General features: G+C 31.0%; 1 protein-coding gene across 2 annotated transcripts; it reads left to right on the forward strand.

The window, feature by feature from the left end:
* The first annotated feature begins 472 nt into the window (after window positions 1-472).
* LOC121128322 (uncharacterized) lies at window positions 473-18574 on the forward strand. 2 transcript variants are annotated; one of them, XM_040723907.2, is made up of 5 exons: window positions 938-1381; window positions 16425-16766; window positions 17306-17451; window positions 17540-17665; window positions 18020-18574. In XM_040723907.2, exons 1-5 carry the CDS (start codon window positions 1075-1077, stop codon window positions 18365-18367), a joined length of 1269 nt encoding a protein of 422 aa, XP_040579841.1. In that variant the 5' UTR covers window positions 938-1074; the 3' UTR covers window positions 18368-18574. The 2 variants fall into 2 exon arrangements, with proteins under 2 accessions (XP_071748998.1, XP_040579841.1); XM_071892897.1 differs by lacking the exons at window positions 17540-17665; window positions 18020-18574 and having other exon boundaries at window positions 473-1381; window positions 16425-17138; window positions 17205-17402.
* The last annotated feature ends 938 nt before the right edge of the window (window positions 18575-19512 follow it).

A 19512-nucleotide genomic window follows, 5' to 3' on the forward strand; every position in this document is an offset into this window, starting at 1 on the left:
GCATAGGTTTTTAAGATCTGTAAATGTTCCAAAACACCAAGTTAGTTCGATTCTTGGATCTTTTCGGATAATAAAGGTTTAAGTATACCATACTCGTCCCATCTCTATCGTCTGCTCGATTCGAAGAAAAAACTACTCGCACCCTTGTCTACATAGATGCATAATTAAATAAAATCAACCCTAGAGGCTAAAAATCACTTTATATTTATGTAAATATACAACTAATACCTACAAGGAATAGTTTTGGTTAGAAATAGAGAGAGAGGGGGCTTGTGACAGCTCTCTGCTTTCTATTACTCATAAAAGGGGGGAAAAGTTCAACTAACGAGTGGGATTAAAAAAACAAAAATATATATTACATATATTGTATGACTCTAAATAAATAATAATAACAAAAACAAGAATAAAAGGCGGATCCCTCTCTCTCTCTCTTTCTTTCTCTCTCCCCCTTAAGAGAGTCAAGTAAGTGATTGTGTGCTGTTTCAAGCCTCTAGCAAAATGAAAACCCCAACCACTACACCAGAACGACACACGTTGAACAATTTGAATTTCCCTACTCTACACTATGGTACTTAATAAATGAATACTTTCGTGATTATTCCAAGTGTTTTATGAGTGAAGTATTTAGTGATTGACAAACCCTTTTCTTTAAAAAAAAAAAAGAAAAAAAAAGTTTTGTTTTATTTACTTTGAAGCATATTTACATATATATGCAGATATTAAATATCCTCACCACTACTGAAGGAACAAGGTGCCGAAGGAATCAACATCCTCATTATCAAAGAGTACCACGACTCCCTAAGCACCTTATATACTATTAACACATCATAATATGTAGTCCTACTCATCACAATTAAAAAGTGTGCGCGCTCCAGTTATTCAATATCAAAATATATGTATATGAAATAATTCTATATTTTTTCCGTCAAAGAGAGCTGATAGTGTGCAAATAAAATCTTCCAGAGAAGAACCATCCTTGTCTTTATTTTAAGAATTGTTGAGCGTTTGTTATTGTTTTTTTTTAAATAAAGGCTGGGTGTGGATTCATATAGAATCCGGAGAGACTTTATCATCATGGTGATTAACAACTGCCCAGATGGTGAAGAAGAAGGTCCTCCCTCTTGGAATACGACGACAACGACGACAATGTATGAAGAAGGAACTCAACTACAAAGTACAGCTGCAGCAGCAGCTGTTGCCCTTGGGGGCTCTGTGGAGGCCTATTTTCGAACTCACCATAATTATACATCTCCTTCTTCATTACTCAGTGCGTCCTCTCTGGGAGGAGGACTCGAGAATACAACTTCGGATTGCAAATATAATACACCTTCTACAAATAGCCTTCGAGCCTTTGGTGGCTCTCAGAATAATCAAATATCAGGTAATGATTTTCACACTTTTTAACCTTATTTGTGGGGATTTGAAGGTAGAGTAGAATGTCAAACTTCATCTTGATATGCGAAAAATATATTGCTAATGACATGTTTATTATTCAAATGATTATTTTTAGTTCATTTGAAGGTCGTTGTTACTCATTAATATTCAGCTTCTTTAAGACATTGGATCTCCTCCCTATTTGACTGAATGACCATTATTTCATTGCGCAATGTTATAGAGGAGAGGAAAAAATCAGTATTCAAATTGGGATTGGCACGTAATTAGTTGGAGCCTTTGATTGTTTGTTTCATACTTTGCGATGGACAGGATTATTTTTTTCAATGAATTAGGTGTTGTTGACATACCTACTTATCTGCTGCTTATAACTTGTTTTTAATTAATGACTTTTTTGAAAAAAAAAAAAAAAAAAAAGACTGGAAATTTGATAGCAAAATCTACTTAAAATAGACTTTGTCTATTCCTTCCTCTTAACCAAAGGCCTATTTCCTATTTCTTTTGTAATTAAAGACGAGGACTCATCAACTCTTTTTATTTATGAGGTGAATGAAACCGGTTTGTCTCTTCTTCTTCTCTCTCCCTAAAGGATCCGAATCATACTTATTACAAAATGAAATTCTCATTAAACTCCTTGTATGTAGTCTAATTTGATTCTGTACCTTCTATGATGTACTATGTAAAAATACTTCCAGCACATACCTTGACAACAACGAAGACCAATCTGAAAAAGCAATGCAATTTATTGATTGACATCTACCTATCATTTACCTGAGTGCTATATATATATACGTATGTCCCTTATCAGAAGAGTAGTTGACTCAATAAAAGTCTATATAAACTACATACTGGGTGGTCCATTGATATCTGAACGCTTACTAATTCAATAATTAATTAAGGGAGAGGGATTGAAATTAATTCATATTTCGATATATAAAGGTAGGAACAATTTATTACAAAACCAAACAAACCTGACCCCTCTGGCTTACGTACAAATCGAGAAAATGGCGCTTGGACGTGATTGGCGTATTTACATTCGCAGACTCCAAGCAGTTGGGCGTCTACAGGACCCCCATCTACGCCGTCAGCAAGTCCGAAACTATAGAGAGGAAGAAGGGATCTGTCAAAAACGCCAAAGTGGATCCGGGCGAGTTAAAGAAAACAGCCCAGGCCAATCCCCTCATGTCCCTGTTTCTCATGTATCATACCAGACTGTGAAAAGAGCTATCAAAAAGTGAGTGGGGAGAGCCTTTTGAGAGTGGAGAGACCACTTTTGAGACCCACAATGAAACACACGCATCTGCTCCCTTGCAAGAATCTTTTGAGAGTTTTTGGACCTATTTTTTGTACACTTTTACCCCTCCATAAATGATATTTTCTTGAAGTTTAAAATTCAAAGTCTTTAGATTTTAATGTACCACTCGGTATATAATATCCAAGGCAGCGATTCAAAATCTAGTTTTGTGTGTGTCTCTCTCTACATACACTCATAGATAATTTGCATTAGCACCATTGAGAAAAACCTTGATTCCTTCCTACAAACTTCAATCCTGATTGAAATGCAAATGTCGTCTAATCTGAAGTAGAAATGTCCTTTTAAAATTCGTTATTCCAATGTGTAGAAAATATTTATCTATACATGATTTTTAAAGACCTATGACGTATGCCGGCAATACAATTACAGAGATAATATTATTATACGATATAATGAAATTACGCAGAGAGGGGATCAAAATGAAGGAGTTGTTGTACATATAAAAAAATAATAATTTAAATTTGTTAAAAGGATTTTTTTTTTTTAATATTAGAAAAAAAACCCTGAGATAGACATCAGCATTTTCTTCTTTATTCTTCTTGGAAGATTCGGATCTTCTTCTGAAGGGATTTTTATATATGTATAAATGTTGTGTACAAGTTACGATTTCTGTACAAGCTGTAACTTGTATAAGCAGATTGTACAAGTTGCAATTTCTATGTTTGAGACTTCCTAATTGAACTCCATTGCCAGTTTCTTAATTTCCAATTATTAATTAAGGTTGTCATGTCATTTTGGTCTATAAAAATTTCGTACAATTAGTTATTATGTAATACATCTGCGGACAATTGAACTTTATAACGTGCCCCACATTACTTATATAAATAATTATCAAAAATTTATCAAGTCTTCACTCACAAACCCGTCCTTAAATATTTTCATGAAGTCCAGATTGAGTCCTCAAATATATTTTTAGTTCATTTCAAGTCCATAATTATATTGCAGTGATGTCCAAAGTGTTAAAGTAATATGTAAACTAGTTTTCGAGTTAAATGGAGTTGCAAGTCTTTGATTGTGAAATGAAGACAAGTTGCAAGTCTGGAGTCCAAGTTCTACCTCTATCATTTTAGTAATTTCAATAACATAGTCAGGTATTAAATCATTAATAGGTATTTCAATAGAATATTCAATTAAAACAGTATTCTGATCAAAAGTCCTACTCCAAATTATTCATCTCATTTTTGTACAATTTGCTTTACAAATTGCAACTCATTTCACACAACCTATATCGATACATATAGGATCAGATAAATTAATTATACACCTATTTTTTTATTCTTGTATAATTCCTTCATAGTGATTAGAGAGAGACTTATTTATGAAGTATCTGATCAAATGATGTCATTAAATTATATCAAAAATGCCATTAATTATAGACACTTATATCTGGTATGGCAATCAAGTGTATTTACTTTAAATTAATACATAAATTATTCGCGAAATACACTAAAGAATCGTCATTTAATTCATTTAAAAAGAGAGGCAAATAATTAATTAAGAAAAAAGTGTTTTATAATGAATGAAAACATTTAAAAATCTATCAAGATTCCCCGCATAAATATGTTACTTACAAAGAGGGCGCTTTAAAAAGTTAAAGTATAGTTATTTTTTTTACTCAACTTAAAATATTACAAATTAGATTTATTTTTTTAATGAAATAAAATTGTGAAATTAATTTGATTGAAATCACATCCTTTACTATTGAAAATTAAAGTGGATAAGTAATTACTCATTACTTCTGATTGACGGAATATGCACTAATATCAATGAAATTTTCAATATATAAATATTATTTTATATCTTAAGGCTTAAAGAAATTCAATTGAAGATTGACGGAGTTGTATTATTCCTATAAAATATTTTTTAAGTCATCATTGATGAGAAAAATAATAAATAAAGACACAAAGTTATATTATGCAATAAAGCGTTTTCACTTAAATCATAATTGAAAGAAACTCCATCTTGAGGGTTCAAAGTTGATATTTTTACTACATAAATGTACAAATTTCTATATATCTTAATTAGACTCCGTTAAATAGCTTTAAGAATAAATAAAAACTAAATACCGGGTATCTTTATCAAGTTTGCCCGCACGTAATAGTTTCTCTTTCTATCTCTAAATTGGATTCAGCGACGGGGGATATTTGAAATTCAACTATCGCAACCTTTCAATAATAAGAAAATAACTTTGTTACGTCAAGCGTAGGGGCGCGAAGCATATAATATATTAACTGAGGAGAAGGATATGGATTTTTTCAAGTTATTCAGCACTTGGAAGTGTCACAAAAGTAAATGGAAGGTCTGATTGTGTGGAAAAAGTTGAGAGTTTGGCTCTGATAGAGTATTCGGAGGAGGTGGAGTTCTCTTGTAGTCAATCCGTTGACAAAGGGATATAGATTTGTCTCCTTTTCAATATATTCTTCGCTTCACTTCGTGTCCCTACGCTTGATGTACCGAAAGTTTTTTTTCATTATTATTAAAAGGTTGCGAGAGTTTAATTTCAACTTTCCTCTATTGATGTCTCCAATTTTGAGATAGACAGATAAAGCATTGCTTACAGGTAAGCTTGTACAGGATACCCCTAAATACTTTCATTGAATACAGCTTGATGCCAATGGTAAGCAATGATATTTGAATTATATTCAAGTGATATGAACTGCAAATACCTGAAAATGTCTTGATTGGTACAATTTTTTTTTTTTCGATTAAGAACGAGAAAAGGAGGATGATTAGAGAAAAATATCGTATTATTTCCATTGTAATAGTAATTAGTAGGTCGCTTTTTGATGGAACAACGGTCAAAGTAGAACTGTGCCCCAACTTCCGGTATCGTTCCAAGAAAAATGACGCAGACAATATGAAAGGGCCCATAGAACAGTAAGACATCAAAATGGACCTATTATCTTCAACATGGGGAAAAAGATTGTAGAATGATTTAATAAAATATTTTGAATACATTTTAGGTTCATACTTATGTATAATAACACTATGAAATAGAGGGGTAGATTTTTGATTGAAAGTAAAGGTTAGAGTCCTTTTATGTCTTGGTCCCATTAGGACATGCAATCATTCACTATTTTACAAAATATTTTATGGAAAAAAAAAATGGATTTTATTGATTTAAAACTCGGTTGTTTTGGCCCTCAAAAAGGCCTACATCACCAATGCGTACGTCCTCTCATTTATTATAAACATATAATAAAACTACAACGGTGCATTCAACATTAATAGAGATGAGAAAAAAGTCGAGGATTGCTCTCCAAAAAGTGACGATCGGTTTTATGCGATATCCTTTACAATCTATATTGGAGATACATATGTACATATTGTGACTATGAATAATTAATTACGGATCTCTAATGAAACATTTTTAATTCCAAGTAACAGACAGAACATATCTCTGATTGGGCAACAATGACAACAATACTATGACATCACTCGACTTAAATTATTTCCTTCATTATATAGATTATTCATACGAAAAAATGCATTTAAAATATTTCAAGTAGTTGTGATAAAGGAATTTAAAAATAAATAAAATAGGTCCTTACTTAATTGAATGCAACGACATTTATACTTATATATAGGAATGGCGGTTATCATTATTTTTTATCAGGATTTAATGGCCTCATCCCCCCCTTCTATCTTCTCAGCTCTTATTTTGCAACCACCTACGAAATAAGGTAACTTGCCAAAAGAGTGAATGTTTTAAGACACTAATGGGTAGATTGAGTTGGACTATAATATGTACAAATAAAAATTAATGAAACTTTTTATTTAATTCGGGAAAGAGAAGTCACGTTATATTAAATATCAACAAATACCAAACTACTTTTTGACTCTATTTGACAGATTAATTTTTGTAATTTAATTCTCCCGTAGGATTTTTTTTTCTTGGACTTGATATAGTGAAACTAGTGAAATTGAGACTCGGTGAGAGAGCGAATTTCTATTCCGTTTCGGCCTAAAAGTGATTTTTTCTCGAACGCAATTCCCTTGCCTAAAATAAAGTGTCAATTGATTTTTAGACCAATTTTTTGGTGCCCAGGCCATGAGCTGTAATTTTTTCGGTTTCATTTTTTTAACTTATTTAAAATAAAAATAAAAATTCGAAGATTATTTTTTTTTGGAAAAAAATTCAAAAATCTATAACTATATTGATAAAATAAAAAAATTGGAAAATTTGGAAAAAAAATCAAATATCCACAGCGGTTCACAAAACTCAATTTTTGTCTAAAAATTTCAAAAAATTAAATATCAAATATTATATTTTTTGGAGAAAAATTCCGAAAATTCAAAGCTAGTAACAAAAGAAAAAAATTTCAAAAATCAAAAGCTATTCAAAAAATTAAAATAAATTTTTTTGGGAAAAAAAAAATTTCAAAAATTAATAAAATAAATACATAATTGAGGGGACTACAGCCCCTCCAGTCCACACCCTACAGACGCCCCTGTTTATAAACTGGTTTTTTTACAGTCTTAAATACTCGTATTATGACAAAGATTGATGTTTCCATTATATTAAACAAAGATCTTACAAAGACTATAAATATCTTGATAACCATGAAATCGATTCTGGAACAAATACTTAATGCATATTACATTCAGATTCCATCCATCCATATTTGACATAAAATATGAGATGATAACCGTAAAACTAAAATAAATTACTAAAGCCTTTGATCATTCTTAATTCATTAAGACCGGAAAAAGTGGACATTTCCGTGTTCTTCAAGAGTTAGGAGCGCGAAAAAAAGATAAAGGTAATCATAGAAATATACTTTTAACTTAATCATACATCTCAAGAAATGTTCGATCTCTGTTTAAACTTCAAATGATGTCATTGCACCTTGTTCACAATGTCAAAACATGTATGACATCATATGTACAATACATATGTAAAATCAGTCTAGACCAATTTTTTTTAGACCGATCTAGACCAAATTGTTTCCTTTGAACCGGTTTAGAACTAACTTTTCTATTCCACCGATCTAGAACTGTATTTTTCTATGAGACCAGTGTAGACCAACCTGATTTTTAGGACAGAATTAGTTCAGTCCTAAAAATCATAACGGTATCAGACCAGTCCAGGATTCCCATACTGAAACCCAACCCTTGTAAATTCCATAATAAGACTGAATGTGTATGTTAAAAAAAAACTTTACCAATGCTCAGGAATTCTTATTTTGGTAACGCATCTGTTTAGACATATGTAGAACATTCTCGAAGCATTACCTTTTATTTGACAGTATTATGATAATCAAACAGTAATTGAGTATTTATTCTGCATTTTTTTATACTAAAAAAATGCCATGGGACCAAATATGGACCAGATCAAGACCAAATTTTAAAACAAAATCGGTCCGTACCTAAGTTGGACCACATTAGCTAAAATTTTATCGGCCTTAGAAGTACTGGTTTAGGATTTCCAGAGCGAGCCCTAATAATCATGTTCTTTTTGAAACCATAATATTATTTTTTTGTTATGTTTTTGATTCACTGAATTGATAATTCTGATTTTTTACTCAAAAGGAGAAAGAGAGAGAGAGAGAGAGAGCTGATAAGGAGTTAATTGGGAAAATATGAAAAATAAAACTGCTAAACAACACCTTTCTTATTCGGCAAAAAAAAAAAACTTAAAACTTTTTTGTAAAGATATTCATCAAAACCTTTTAAGAGTCCATTATTAATCCTCCATCAAATCATCATTCTTATCGCGGATCTTTTAAATACAAAAGTGAGGTGTTTATTGACGGACAGACTCTTATACATGAACAGGTGTATGTATCTTCCTATTTATGAATGTTAGAAACTGCTTTCTTGATGGTTCCATAACCTTGCTTCCATTCTTAACATGTGTGCTGGAGAATTATTTTAACTATTATTGTTAATTTTTACATCCTAAATTAGTGAAGACACGAGATCTAGAATTTAGTAGAACAAAAATTTCTATATTTTTAGCTAATTACTTATGTATTAATTTTCTATACGTCTTAGAAAGGTAATCAATACGGAGAATTGCTTTATTTACTTAGATGAATGACTTTTTAATAATAACTTTATTTCATTTTTAGATCAAATAAAACTATCGAGATAAGAGGCATTAAATTAACTAGTTAAAAAAATCCATTGTAAACCTGAAACATTTTATATTAGAAACAATACATACATATTACAGATCATCAATTTTTACTCCAAAAATCTTTATTGTAATACTTAATTTTAACAAATGTGTGGTCAGATAATACAAAAACAGTCATGAACTAAAATTTAGAAAATGAAAATATTTTTCAAACCCATCTATGCTATGTAAACAACCCAATATTTCATAGACATGTTTCTGTCAGTTATAGATTTCGTAATCATATTTCTGGGATTACTTGAGGTACATCAAAATATTAAATATATGTAGCTTGAACCCTTCTTTTGATTGATAAGCCTTAATTTGGCCTCGATACAGTCTTTCAAATTTAATATTTAATCAATTGATTATTCTTTATTTTTGAGAATGAATTTTTGGTATTTTAAACATAATCTGCGGCGTCTTCCTAAGATTTTTAACCAGACTAATTTGTTTATAAAAATGTATGATAATTCGTCAAACAATAGATATGACCACTATCCATACTCAATCTTGAAAAAAATCCTTCTATATTACTTTTTTGTTGACGCGTCGCAAATGCCCATTGGATATAAATAATTAAATTTAACAATACTATTCAAAACTCCCCGTAAAAATACAATATATTTAACGTTTGATTTTGTCATAAAAAAAAAGTGTTGTGCCAAAAAGGATATATATTTAATATGAGATATAAAATAAGGCACAAGTTGACCTGAATTTTCAACGTAAATTTAAAATTGTCGTTAGCGTTGTTTGCTGTTCATTTTATGCCTTATAAATCCTCCTATTTATTAAGTAAATTCTTAGTCTACTTTTTATTTTTCAAATGTTTTTAAGTCTACTTAAGTAATCAAATACATATTGCTACATAACATCGTGTTTGAAATTTAAGGTCTTTTATTTATTTTTTTATATTAAACTACGGCTTAAAATTAGTCAAGAATAGTTCTATTTTGTGTATTTATATAGATTGAGATAATTTACATTTATTTTCGTTCTAGAATATCTTGATTATTTCTCTATCGTTGCTACAAATTCCATTACAAGCATCTTTGAAACTCAATTCCCGATAATTATCCATGCAAAATCTTTCTAAATATCAGACATGTAAAAAACATAAATAACTAAAATGTGAATTATATTAACTGAAGCGATCCCAAATAACTGCTTAAATCCAAAAAATATGTAAAAACAGTTTAGGCAAAACTTTTAGTTGCTTTGTGAGGTATCGAAAGTTTTAACTCGATTGTAAATACTCATAATTATAAATATAGATAAATCCGTGCGCAGAAAACTGCCTTGGAGAAAATTGCACGTGGAAGATTGCTCTGTAGAAAATTGCCATGAAAAATATTACCCGGGATAAAATTGCCCATATTTTGTACAAACTTTATGATGAATAATAACACATTATAAATTCGCTTAATATTATTTATGGCAAATATCTAAACATATTTGTTGATTCTATCCCCGAAGATAGTACCTTCAAGTTTGAGTAATATTATTGCAATATAATTTCCTTCCTTGCATTTTTAAAAATCCAATCCAATCTTTTAGAAATTAATTGAGAGGATGGGTAAGGGGGGGGGGAATAAATAGCTTAGGACCTCTTAAAATATAGTTGAATACCCTATGCCCTCCGATTGGCTCGGGAGTAGTGTTGAATTGCTAAAAACCACCCCCAATTTTTTCCAATACATTCAAAGAACCCCTTTAATACCAAAAAGTAGTTCCCAGCCCTCGGATTCAACCATATTTTAATGTGTTATTATTCATCATGAAGTTTAAAAAAAGTACGGGCAATATTCCTAACTGGCAATTTTCTTCCATGTCAATTTTCTCCAGTGCAGTTTTCCATGTACAACATAAACTCATGTTCCCTATTTTATATTCCCAATAATTTATAAATTTACGTTCCCAGATTAAGGAATTTATCTATGTATAGTTTATGAGGAAATTATCCATTGATTGCCATCTGTAAAAAAATAAAATAATAGACGAATGGAAGTATGAATCTGGGGTTTTATACATATTTTTTAATAGAAGCAATCTGATCGATAGTGATCTCAGCTCACTAATTTTAAAATTTTATTGAAAAATATTATTATTACTAAAAATATTACGGTACATTTTGTTAATGTATCCCATAGAAGATTGAAAAATTAAGTTGGAGAAGTATGTAGGTTTCTTATAAAAACAATCCAAAAATACAGATATATTTTTTGGGGGTTAAGTAGAACTGATTAAAAAGGGTATTATTTCATTTCCGATGCTAATGTAGGAAATTCCCTTAAATCATCTTTTCTAAAAGTTAAAAAATATATAAACAATCACTTCCTAGGATTTAAGGACAATAAAAATTGATCACCAGCTTAATTACAATGTGTCGTAGTAAAGAAAATCTGGTTTAAAGTAAATAAAGATCCGCGATAATTGCAAGACAATTTTTTTGGTCCAATTACTCTTATCTAGTTTTACTAAGGCACGCCAAAAATTACCACAATAACATAACAAACATATGTCAGTTATTGTTGGAATGCATTTAAAGATTATACAAACAAGTAGTTTTTAAACTAATTACGTTTGAAATCAACCCGCCCAAAGTTGGAAATATCATTGGTTACAATAGTTAAAAACTATCGGATCGCAATTTGAAAGTTAAAAAAATAGAATAATTATTTATTTTTAATAATCCACAACTATACCTTTTAAGGGATTTTAGAACACTGCCAAATAACATTTTGACCAAAAAAATTATAAAAATACTTGATGATGATTCATGTTGTAATACTATGTAATTATGATTTCCATTCATTTTACACCAATTTTAAAAGACAAAATGTTTAACTAAAAGCTGCGAATTGCAATATTTATGTATTCATTAATTAATTATCATGTCTGACTCTACATATAATTATCAAGATGATTTGTCATTGGATGAGAAATTTACACGACACAAGTCCCTAAGAAAAGCAATACTTGAAATATTTACTCAAGAAATCCAAAGATCGAAAACAACCTCAAAACCCACTTTATATTTTTTAGCGAGGTAACGCCGTGATTTATTGAGTAATGGTCATGAGTTTTGTTACAAGGGTTCTAATATGGGTTCGGCCTAACTGCTAGAGCATCCTCATAATAAAATTACTCAATTAGTTATCACTTAATTATTGCAATTCGTGGGTAAAAATTAAGATTTTATCTTTTAAAATTAGAGTAACATGGATCCTCAGTTTTTTCGCAAAAGGTTCCATTACACAAAGAGGTTATTCCACAATGTGGTAATTTGGCAATGTGTCTGTTCAGCAAAATGTCATTTGGGAAAGTGTCTGTGTACCCTTTTAAGGTGTTGGATGGTTAACTTTGAAAAGCAGATTATGATATAATAATGTGTTATAGATCAGATAAATTCACTCTTAACAATCTCTTCAGGGCCCACCTCTGACAAATAAATATGATTCCATGTTCTAGTAAAGAGTAAATATACAGAATTTAAAAAAACAATATTGAGTATTACAATATCTTAAATTTTTTCGTAGTAAATTTCTTCTGAATTTTGATAAAACTATGTCAACTCATATCAAAGTAATCGATCATTCAAATGATATAAGGCACAGTAAATTATTACAAAAATTTTATTTCCCAAAAATAATAATATTTCCCCTCTTAAAATTAATTTTTATACAATATCTCAAAGAAAAGTTGACAAAAATGATTGGTTTTTTCTCCTTCATAACCTTTTTCAAATTGTCAGGGGTACCACGTTGATTTTCGATTTTTTTTAAAATCCAATAATCTAAATTATGTTATACATACGATTGTATGTAAATTTTGTTTCAGTCGCTTTTTGATGTTAAAAAAAAAAGTTTATCGCAACCGTCCCTTGTTGCCACTCCCACCGGTCTCCAAACAAAAATTGATGCATCCCTTATTCATAAATAGATTCAAAAGACCAAAATCAATGGCGTTACTAGCCCCTTGAGTATTTTTTTCATGTTTCCACTTATGTAATCTAAAACAGTCGAACAGATCAGTATGAAACTTAGCAAATAGACGTATAAAATAACCAAGCATGTTCTTATAATATTTTTTTGGGGCACCAAGGTCATTAAGAGTCTATTTTTGACCAAAATAAAACCCTCCTTTTTGTTTATCTTTTTCTATATCTATCTCCTTCTCTCTGTCTCCCCCTCTTCTTTTCTCCCTCTGTCTCTTTCTACATCCCTCTTTCTGTCTCATTTCTTCTACCTTCATTCTTTGTTTCTATACCCCTCTACTCAGACCTGCAACTATATATAAATAAAATAAACCTATTTATGTAAGTAATTATATTATAAGAGTGTTGATAATTTTGGGGCTAAGCTCCCCAAATGATGAAAGCTACCAAAATAATCTCCAATATTTTTGGGACAGTATATATAATATCAATGCAATGATTTAATTAATAAACCTGGAACGAGGCGTAATTGGCATCTGAATGAAAGTCACATATAATTAATAACTAGACCCAAGCCGATTATAATTAATATTTTGCATATACATAGTTAGCTTAACGAAAAATATGCCTTATAAATATGTGTTTATATTATATAGGTATAAACATATCATTAAAATCATAGATGAATAACAAAAAATAAAACTCGTTTGAAAGTATATACGTATAAATTGGTAGTATGTAGGTATAGGAATCAAAGAACATTTTTATCGACATTATTATTAATGTGATTCTCTTAAGCCCTGCTTAATTGCTTATCAATCTTTTGAATTATATATATATACATATACATGCACGATAGAAAAATATATAATTCTAAATAAAAGTTGTCAAATTCAATGACAGTCGTTAGATGACGTCAAATTAGTCATTTGGACTCCTTATATTGTTTTTGTGTGTCTCAAAATGAATGAAGGCGGACGAATGCAGAAGATGTCGACCCAAAATGGGTCATTTTAATGGACTGACTCGCATTTTCCAAATATGATTTTTTTTTAAATACATATTTTTTAGTTAACTTTGATACTGTTTTTTTTTATATATATCTATTAACATTGATATGAAGTTTAATGACAAGTGGGGAGGTGGGGGTAACAGAGAACCATTTTCAACGCTGCTATTATTGTTCATTAATCATTGAGGAGAGTAAGGGGGGTGGAGGGGGAGGATTTTTTTTCTTCAAATTTACGACTGATATCACATTTTGCCCCTATAAAATATGAAGCCTTTCTTTTAAAAAAAAAATATCCCCACTATTTAAACATGTTGCGTCAATATTTCATTTAAAGACTTTTTTATAAAGTAAATTTTATTTTCTATTTCTAAAAAAATACTTTTATTTTTTAATTAACTTTATTTATAAAGAAAACCTTCCCATTTCCTTGTATTTTTATTACGAGCAATATTAAAACAAAAAAAATTATTAGTCATTAAATAAATAATCCAAATCATCCAGTATAAAATCCATTTTTCCTACTCTAATAATCCATGGAAGTTGTCATCCACCTGCCCATTCCTCGTCCCTGGACGAGAGAAGGAGAGAACATCCAAGTATAAAGGGTAACCGTGAGTACGTGTGCTCATGAATGATGGAGAGTAACCCTCAGGATTTGTTCCGGAGTTATAATTGTGAGTCATTGTTGGACTCAGAATATAATTGAGGATCGGAGTAGCTCCTACCAATCTCCTTGTTCCTTTCCTTAATCCCCCATCCCCGTCATAGCTACTTGTAAATTATTTAAACAAACACCATGAGAACCAAGCGGATATCTTTCGAATCATATTGAAATGTTTAGGGTTACCATGTTGATTTTCGGTTTCTTTTTTTAGTTTACCGAAAATATTTGGGGTTTAGAAGTCTAAACATTGAAATACACTGAATGAATCATGGATACATACCTGTGATACGTGGGTTAACTTTTTCTATCCTCCACCTCCTGCATTTTTTGACGTGTAACATTTTGTGTAATTTAATTACTATTGTAGAAATTTTGACAAAAACATAAAATGTACTTAATTATTCCTCGCACCCAAATACTGATGAAATACTTAATAGATCAATGCATGAAATTAAAATTTAAAAGTTTATTCCCAAAATTATCCATAAGCCTACGAAATAACCTTCTAATTAATTACTTTAGTTTGACATAATATTTTCAAATAGAATTTTCAATCTTTCCATAATTTATAATACAACTTGCAATTGAAAGGTCAGAACACGTCCCCCTCAAATATAACGTTTGAAGATAATTTGCTTGAGTTTCTAGCTAATTATACGAGACTTGAGAGCCCTAGAATGGGGGTACTTATGTTTAAATATAGCACTTTGGTATTGAAAATACACGAACCAATTCGTAGGTAACCCGCTCGATATTAATAAATACTCTTAGGTCGGTCTGGTCTGATTAGAACTGATTTTCTAGTCAGTCTTTCCCCACCTGTTCAGTATTTTTTTATTGATCTGGTCTTTTTTTCCATTCAGCGGTCATTAGGCTAGTTTTGTAGTCCTACGGTCCAAGCTATCTTTTTATTTTATTCACTCCTAGCAAGGATTGAAGAATATAAAATCAAAGAAAATATTTAAATATATCTAAAACGTATACTACTAGAATATTATACTTTCTAGCCACAAATTTCATGTGACGTAATTAGAAAAACTAAGTCATTTCAGCTGTTGTAATTACCATAAAAGAGGTGCAGTTTTTTTAGACCTACCCAACACTTCTAATACAAGACAAAATATTCATTCATCATCGATTTCTCTCGTACAAACACAAAGTTTTAAAACACTTGTTATTATTCACGTAAATTTAACTGAATGAATCATCTTATCACCCCTCATCAGTGATTCATATGAATGCAGTCCCTTGATAAGAGTGTCTAATAATACATTTTTGTTCATTATATCTTAAATAGCATTACTAATAACAAAATGTTAGACGTTCAAGTCTTTGGAGAACAATAACAAGTGTTTACATAATGTTCTAAGCGCTCATGCTGAGAGCTACTGTTCCCTCACCTACCCTGATCATCATTGTCCATTGTTGTTCACTTGCTCTGGTTTTAGTGAAAATAACCTTTTATTCTGTGGATAGATATGGATTTACTATGTCTCTTCTTTCTTTCGTATTCTTTTTGGGTGTTAAAGAGATTTTGACGGATTAATATTTTAATTCTTTATGAATATTCTTTTCTTTTGTGTTTTCGTTGACAACCAACCCATAAGGAAAGAAAAGGAATGAGCTCCCTATAAGGGAATTAAAATATATATATATATATATTAGTAGTTTTGCCCACTTTTATTTTATTTTTGCAAAGCTATATTAATGGAATCAACAGTAAAGAAATCAAACGCTTTAACAAGTTATACATTTTATGGGTTTTTTCCCCCTCATATGACTAAAAGGTCATCATGATTCTGACCTGATCGGGTTGAATGTCATTCCTAGATGATTATTTTTTGTGGACTAAAAAAAAGTTTGATTTGTTTTTTTATTATATTTCGTTACTCAGAAAAATAGGAATAAATACATTTCGGGAAAAATATTTTCTGAAGTGCTTAACTGAGGATTTAATTACAGATATTCCTTTGTTTTCAGAGTCATCTTCGAGAGTAGTCAATAACTCCAATGAGGAACGCCGTTGCTCGTCCACAGAGTCTCTTTTTTATTCACCGATTTGGACCACCAAATGTACTCCGACATCCAGTAACTTGTCCACTCCGGGTGGCCTCTGCCAATCGGTTTACTCCACTTCTTCCACCTCTTCCATCGATCTCAAATCCAATCCACCTGAATGTCTTCTGGGTGCCACCAATAATTTTGGGACTCTTTCTCCAGACACTTTTTCACCACATGATGTACTCACGTCTCCATCCAGCGGAGGGGGGAACACTTCACCCTACTCCTCTTCATCCACCTTTCGAAGAATCCCCCAAGAAGGTAATCAGTTCTCTAATCCCTCGATAGGTCCCTTTATCACCCCTCTTAACACAAATAATCAAATTGAATACTCCAACTACCCTTATGAGTCATCATCATCTCCGGGAGAATCTTGCATTCCAATAGAATCCTTTGATGGCTTTTGTGCTAGCTTTTTGAGTTCTCCTCAGAGCAACAGTACCATAATTATTAACAACGATAACAATACTCATATGACTAATACGTCCACCCTAGATGGGCTCCTCTTCATCAAGAGCCCACTCCATACATCTGTAGTAAACAATAGCCACAGCAACGGAAATCTTCTTTCTCCCACGACCTCTAACAACAGCCCAGGTCGAACAAGGGTAACCAAATCCAAAGTCACAACTGGTAAGAGACTTCTCTCTCTCACTCAATAATTGTCACTGATGCACCTCCTCTGGGTTATGTACATAGATCCTTGCACGGTGTTTATACTTACACACACATACACAGGCACTCATTGAGCTGTAAGGTTCTAACCCTTTAATACAGTTTCAATTTGTTGTTTCTTGTAGAGGGACGTGAATGTGTCAATTGTGGAGCAACAGCCACACCTCTATGGCGAAGGGATCGAAATGGGCATTACTTGTGCAATGCATGTGGTCTCTACTACAAAATGAATGGTCAGAATCGACCCCTTATCAAACCCAAGAAGCGTCTTGTAAGTCGGCTTTGCTTATTTAAGTCAAACTCTGAAAAATTATAAATTATCATAACTTTTATTTTTATTTTATTTACATTAACAAAAGTCATCGACAAAGCGAGAAGGAACCATTTGTGCAAATTGTAAAACCACGACGACCACACTCTGGCGACGGAATCCGAACGGAGAGCCTGTCTGCAATGCATGTGGTCTCTACTACAAGCTTCATAACGTAAGCATTTGTATCATGTTAAATTATCTGAAAAATTGAGAAAATCGAATAACGTAAATTTTTCAGTTTTGTTTAAAAAATTAGCGAAATATTTTGAATCCTGGGTTGTTTTAGAAAATAAAAATGGGACTCTTTTTTCTTGTTGAGCTGCTTGTTTTTGTTTTTTTTTATTATTATTATGATCATTTTGACTTTTTTATTAGAAAATACATCTTCCTACTTTTTTCAAACTTTTGGAAATTATTCAAAGTAAAAATATTAAATTCACTATCCCCGAATCAAATAGAATACATTTAGAAAGACACATATTCGAATATTCTATCATTAATGTATTATAATGAAATTACCTCGCAGGTTCCTAGACCTCTAACTATGAAGAAAGATGGGATTCAAACGCGGAATCGAAAACTCAGCACAAAAACAAAAGTAAAAAAGAGGAATCCCTCCGGAATGAGCGAACTCTTCCTCAATCCCTTCGAAAATAGGAACTTTTACCCATTACCTTCCATGAGTCGATCCTCATCCGGTCTCTATTCTTCATCACATCCTTCCGTCCCGTCGTACTACGGTTCAAGCTCACCCTCAAGTTCAAACTTTCTCAGTGGTAGTGCCTCATCCTTCCTTGGAGCTACTGGTGGTGTTGATCTCCCTTCTACTTCTCCCTCGACGTCTTCCGCCACCATTTCGACGCTTTTATCTTAAAACTAAAATACAGACGCGAAAATGTCATTTCAATAAAGTTATTTTATGTTATGCAAACATACATACTTTTTTTTTTTTTTTTTTTGCAAGTTTTACTGTGATGATATTATCTTTTAAGTAGATATTTATTTTTTCTGCTACATTTAGTTAATAGATCATGAGAAATATGTACGTATATACATAAATATATATATATTTCAAGAAAAATAATTTTTTACAACCAAGTCATTTAAAAAGGTATTTATAAGTTATTTTTTACGGGAACAGTTGTGGTTCCTTGAGGCAATAAATTGAGTTTAAAGTCCAACCGTTGTTTCTTTATATATGTATATATAAAAAAAGATATTGAATGTATAAATATAAAGATAATCTGATATTCATATAATTAAACGGAGAGATTTTTAAAAGATAGTATCTAAGAATCTTGGCAAAATATGACTCTTCTTAACGCGGGATACATGAGCTTCGTGTGATAAGAAATGCGATTATTAAATTTCGCGCAAATACCTTTACTCCATCTTGATTTAAAAGCACATCTTGGGTTTTTTTATATTAAGAAAAAGAACAATTAAATTTATTTAGGCTTTTTGAAATTATTTTTGTTGCGTGGCTAATAAAATTATCTGTGAAGTGTATTTAACTCTCTCTGTGTTTCTCAGACAGAACGTTTGCGAGTGTTTCTTATACAAATAAAAAAATCAATTTAATTATTTAAAAAAAAAAAAACTTTGATAGAAGAACAATTTTTGTGTGAAATGATGACACAAATTCTTCTCAAGTCATAAAGTTTTCGAGATATGAGAGTTGGGAGAAGGCTCTTTATTACATATTGTGTATTATCAGATAATTATGTATGAGATAATGCTTTGATGAAGTAAAAAAAGTCAATTTTCAAATACCCAAAAAATATCATTTACATTTAACCAAAAGTTTTTAAACATATAAGGTTAAATACACGATTACCATTACCTATCAAAAGCTATCATGATACGCTCAACTAAAAACTTAATACTGAACGTTCAGGACTAGTTTTTCGCAATGATAAGAGATTCAAATTACGACGACATGCAATCTACTAATACAAACATTATATTCTTGCTTAGTTATATAATTTATATTTTGTATAACAGAATACCTTTTAAAGT

This window comes from Lepeophtheirus salmonis, chromosome 13, assembly GCF_016086655.4.
Source record: "Lepeophtheirus salmonis chromosome 13, UVic_Lsal_1.4, whole genome shotgun sequence".
NCBI lineage: Eukaryota > Metazoa > Arthropoda > Copepoda > Siphonostomatoida > Caligidae > Lepeophtheirus > Lepeophtheirus salmonis.

Excerpts from the sequence above, each read along its gene's own strand:
- LOC121128322 (XM_040723907.2), top strand. The coding sequence starts at position 1,075 with ATGGTGATTAACAACTGCCCAGATGGTGAAGAAGAAGGTCCTCCCTCT. Across the intron at positions 16,767-17,305 it reads TCGAAGAATCCCCCAAGAAG|AGGGACGTGAATGTGTCAAT; the intron begins GTAATCAGTTCT and ends TGTTTCTTGTAG. Across the intron at positions 17,452-17,539 it reads TCAAACCCAAGAAGCGTCTT|TCATCGACAAAGCGAGAAGG; the intron begins GTAAGTCGGCTT and ends CATTAACAAAAG.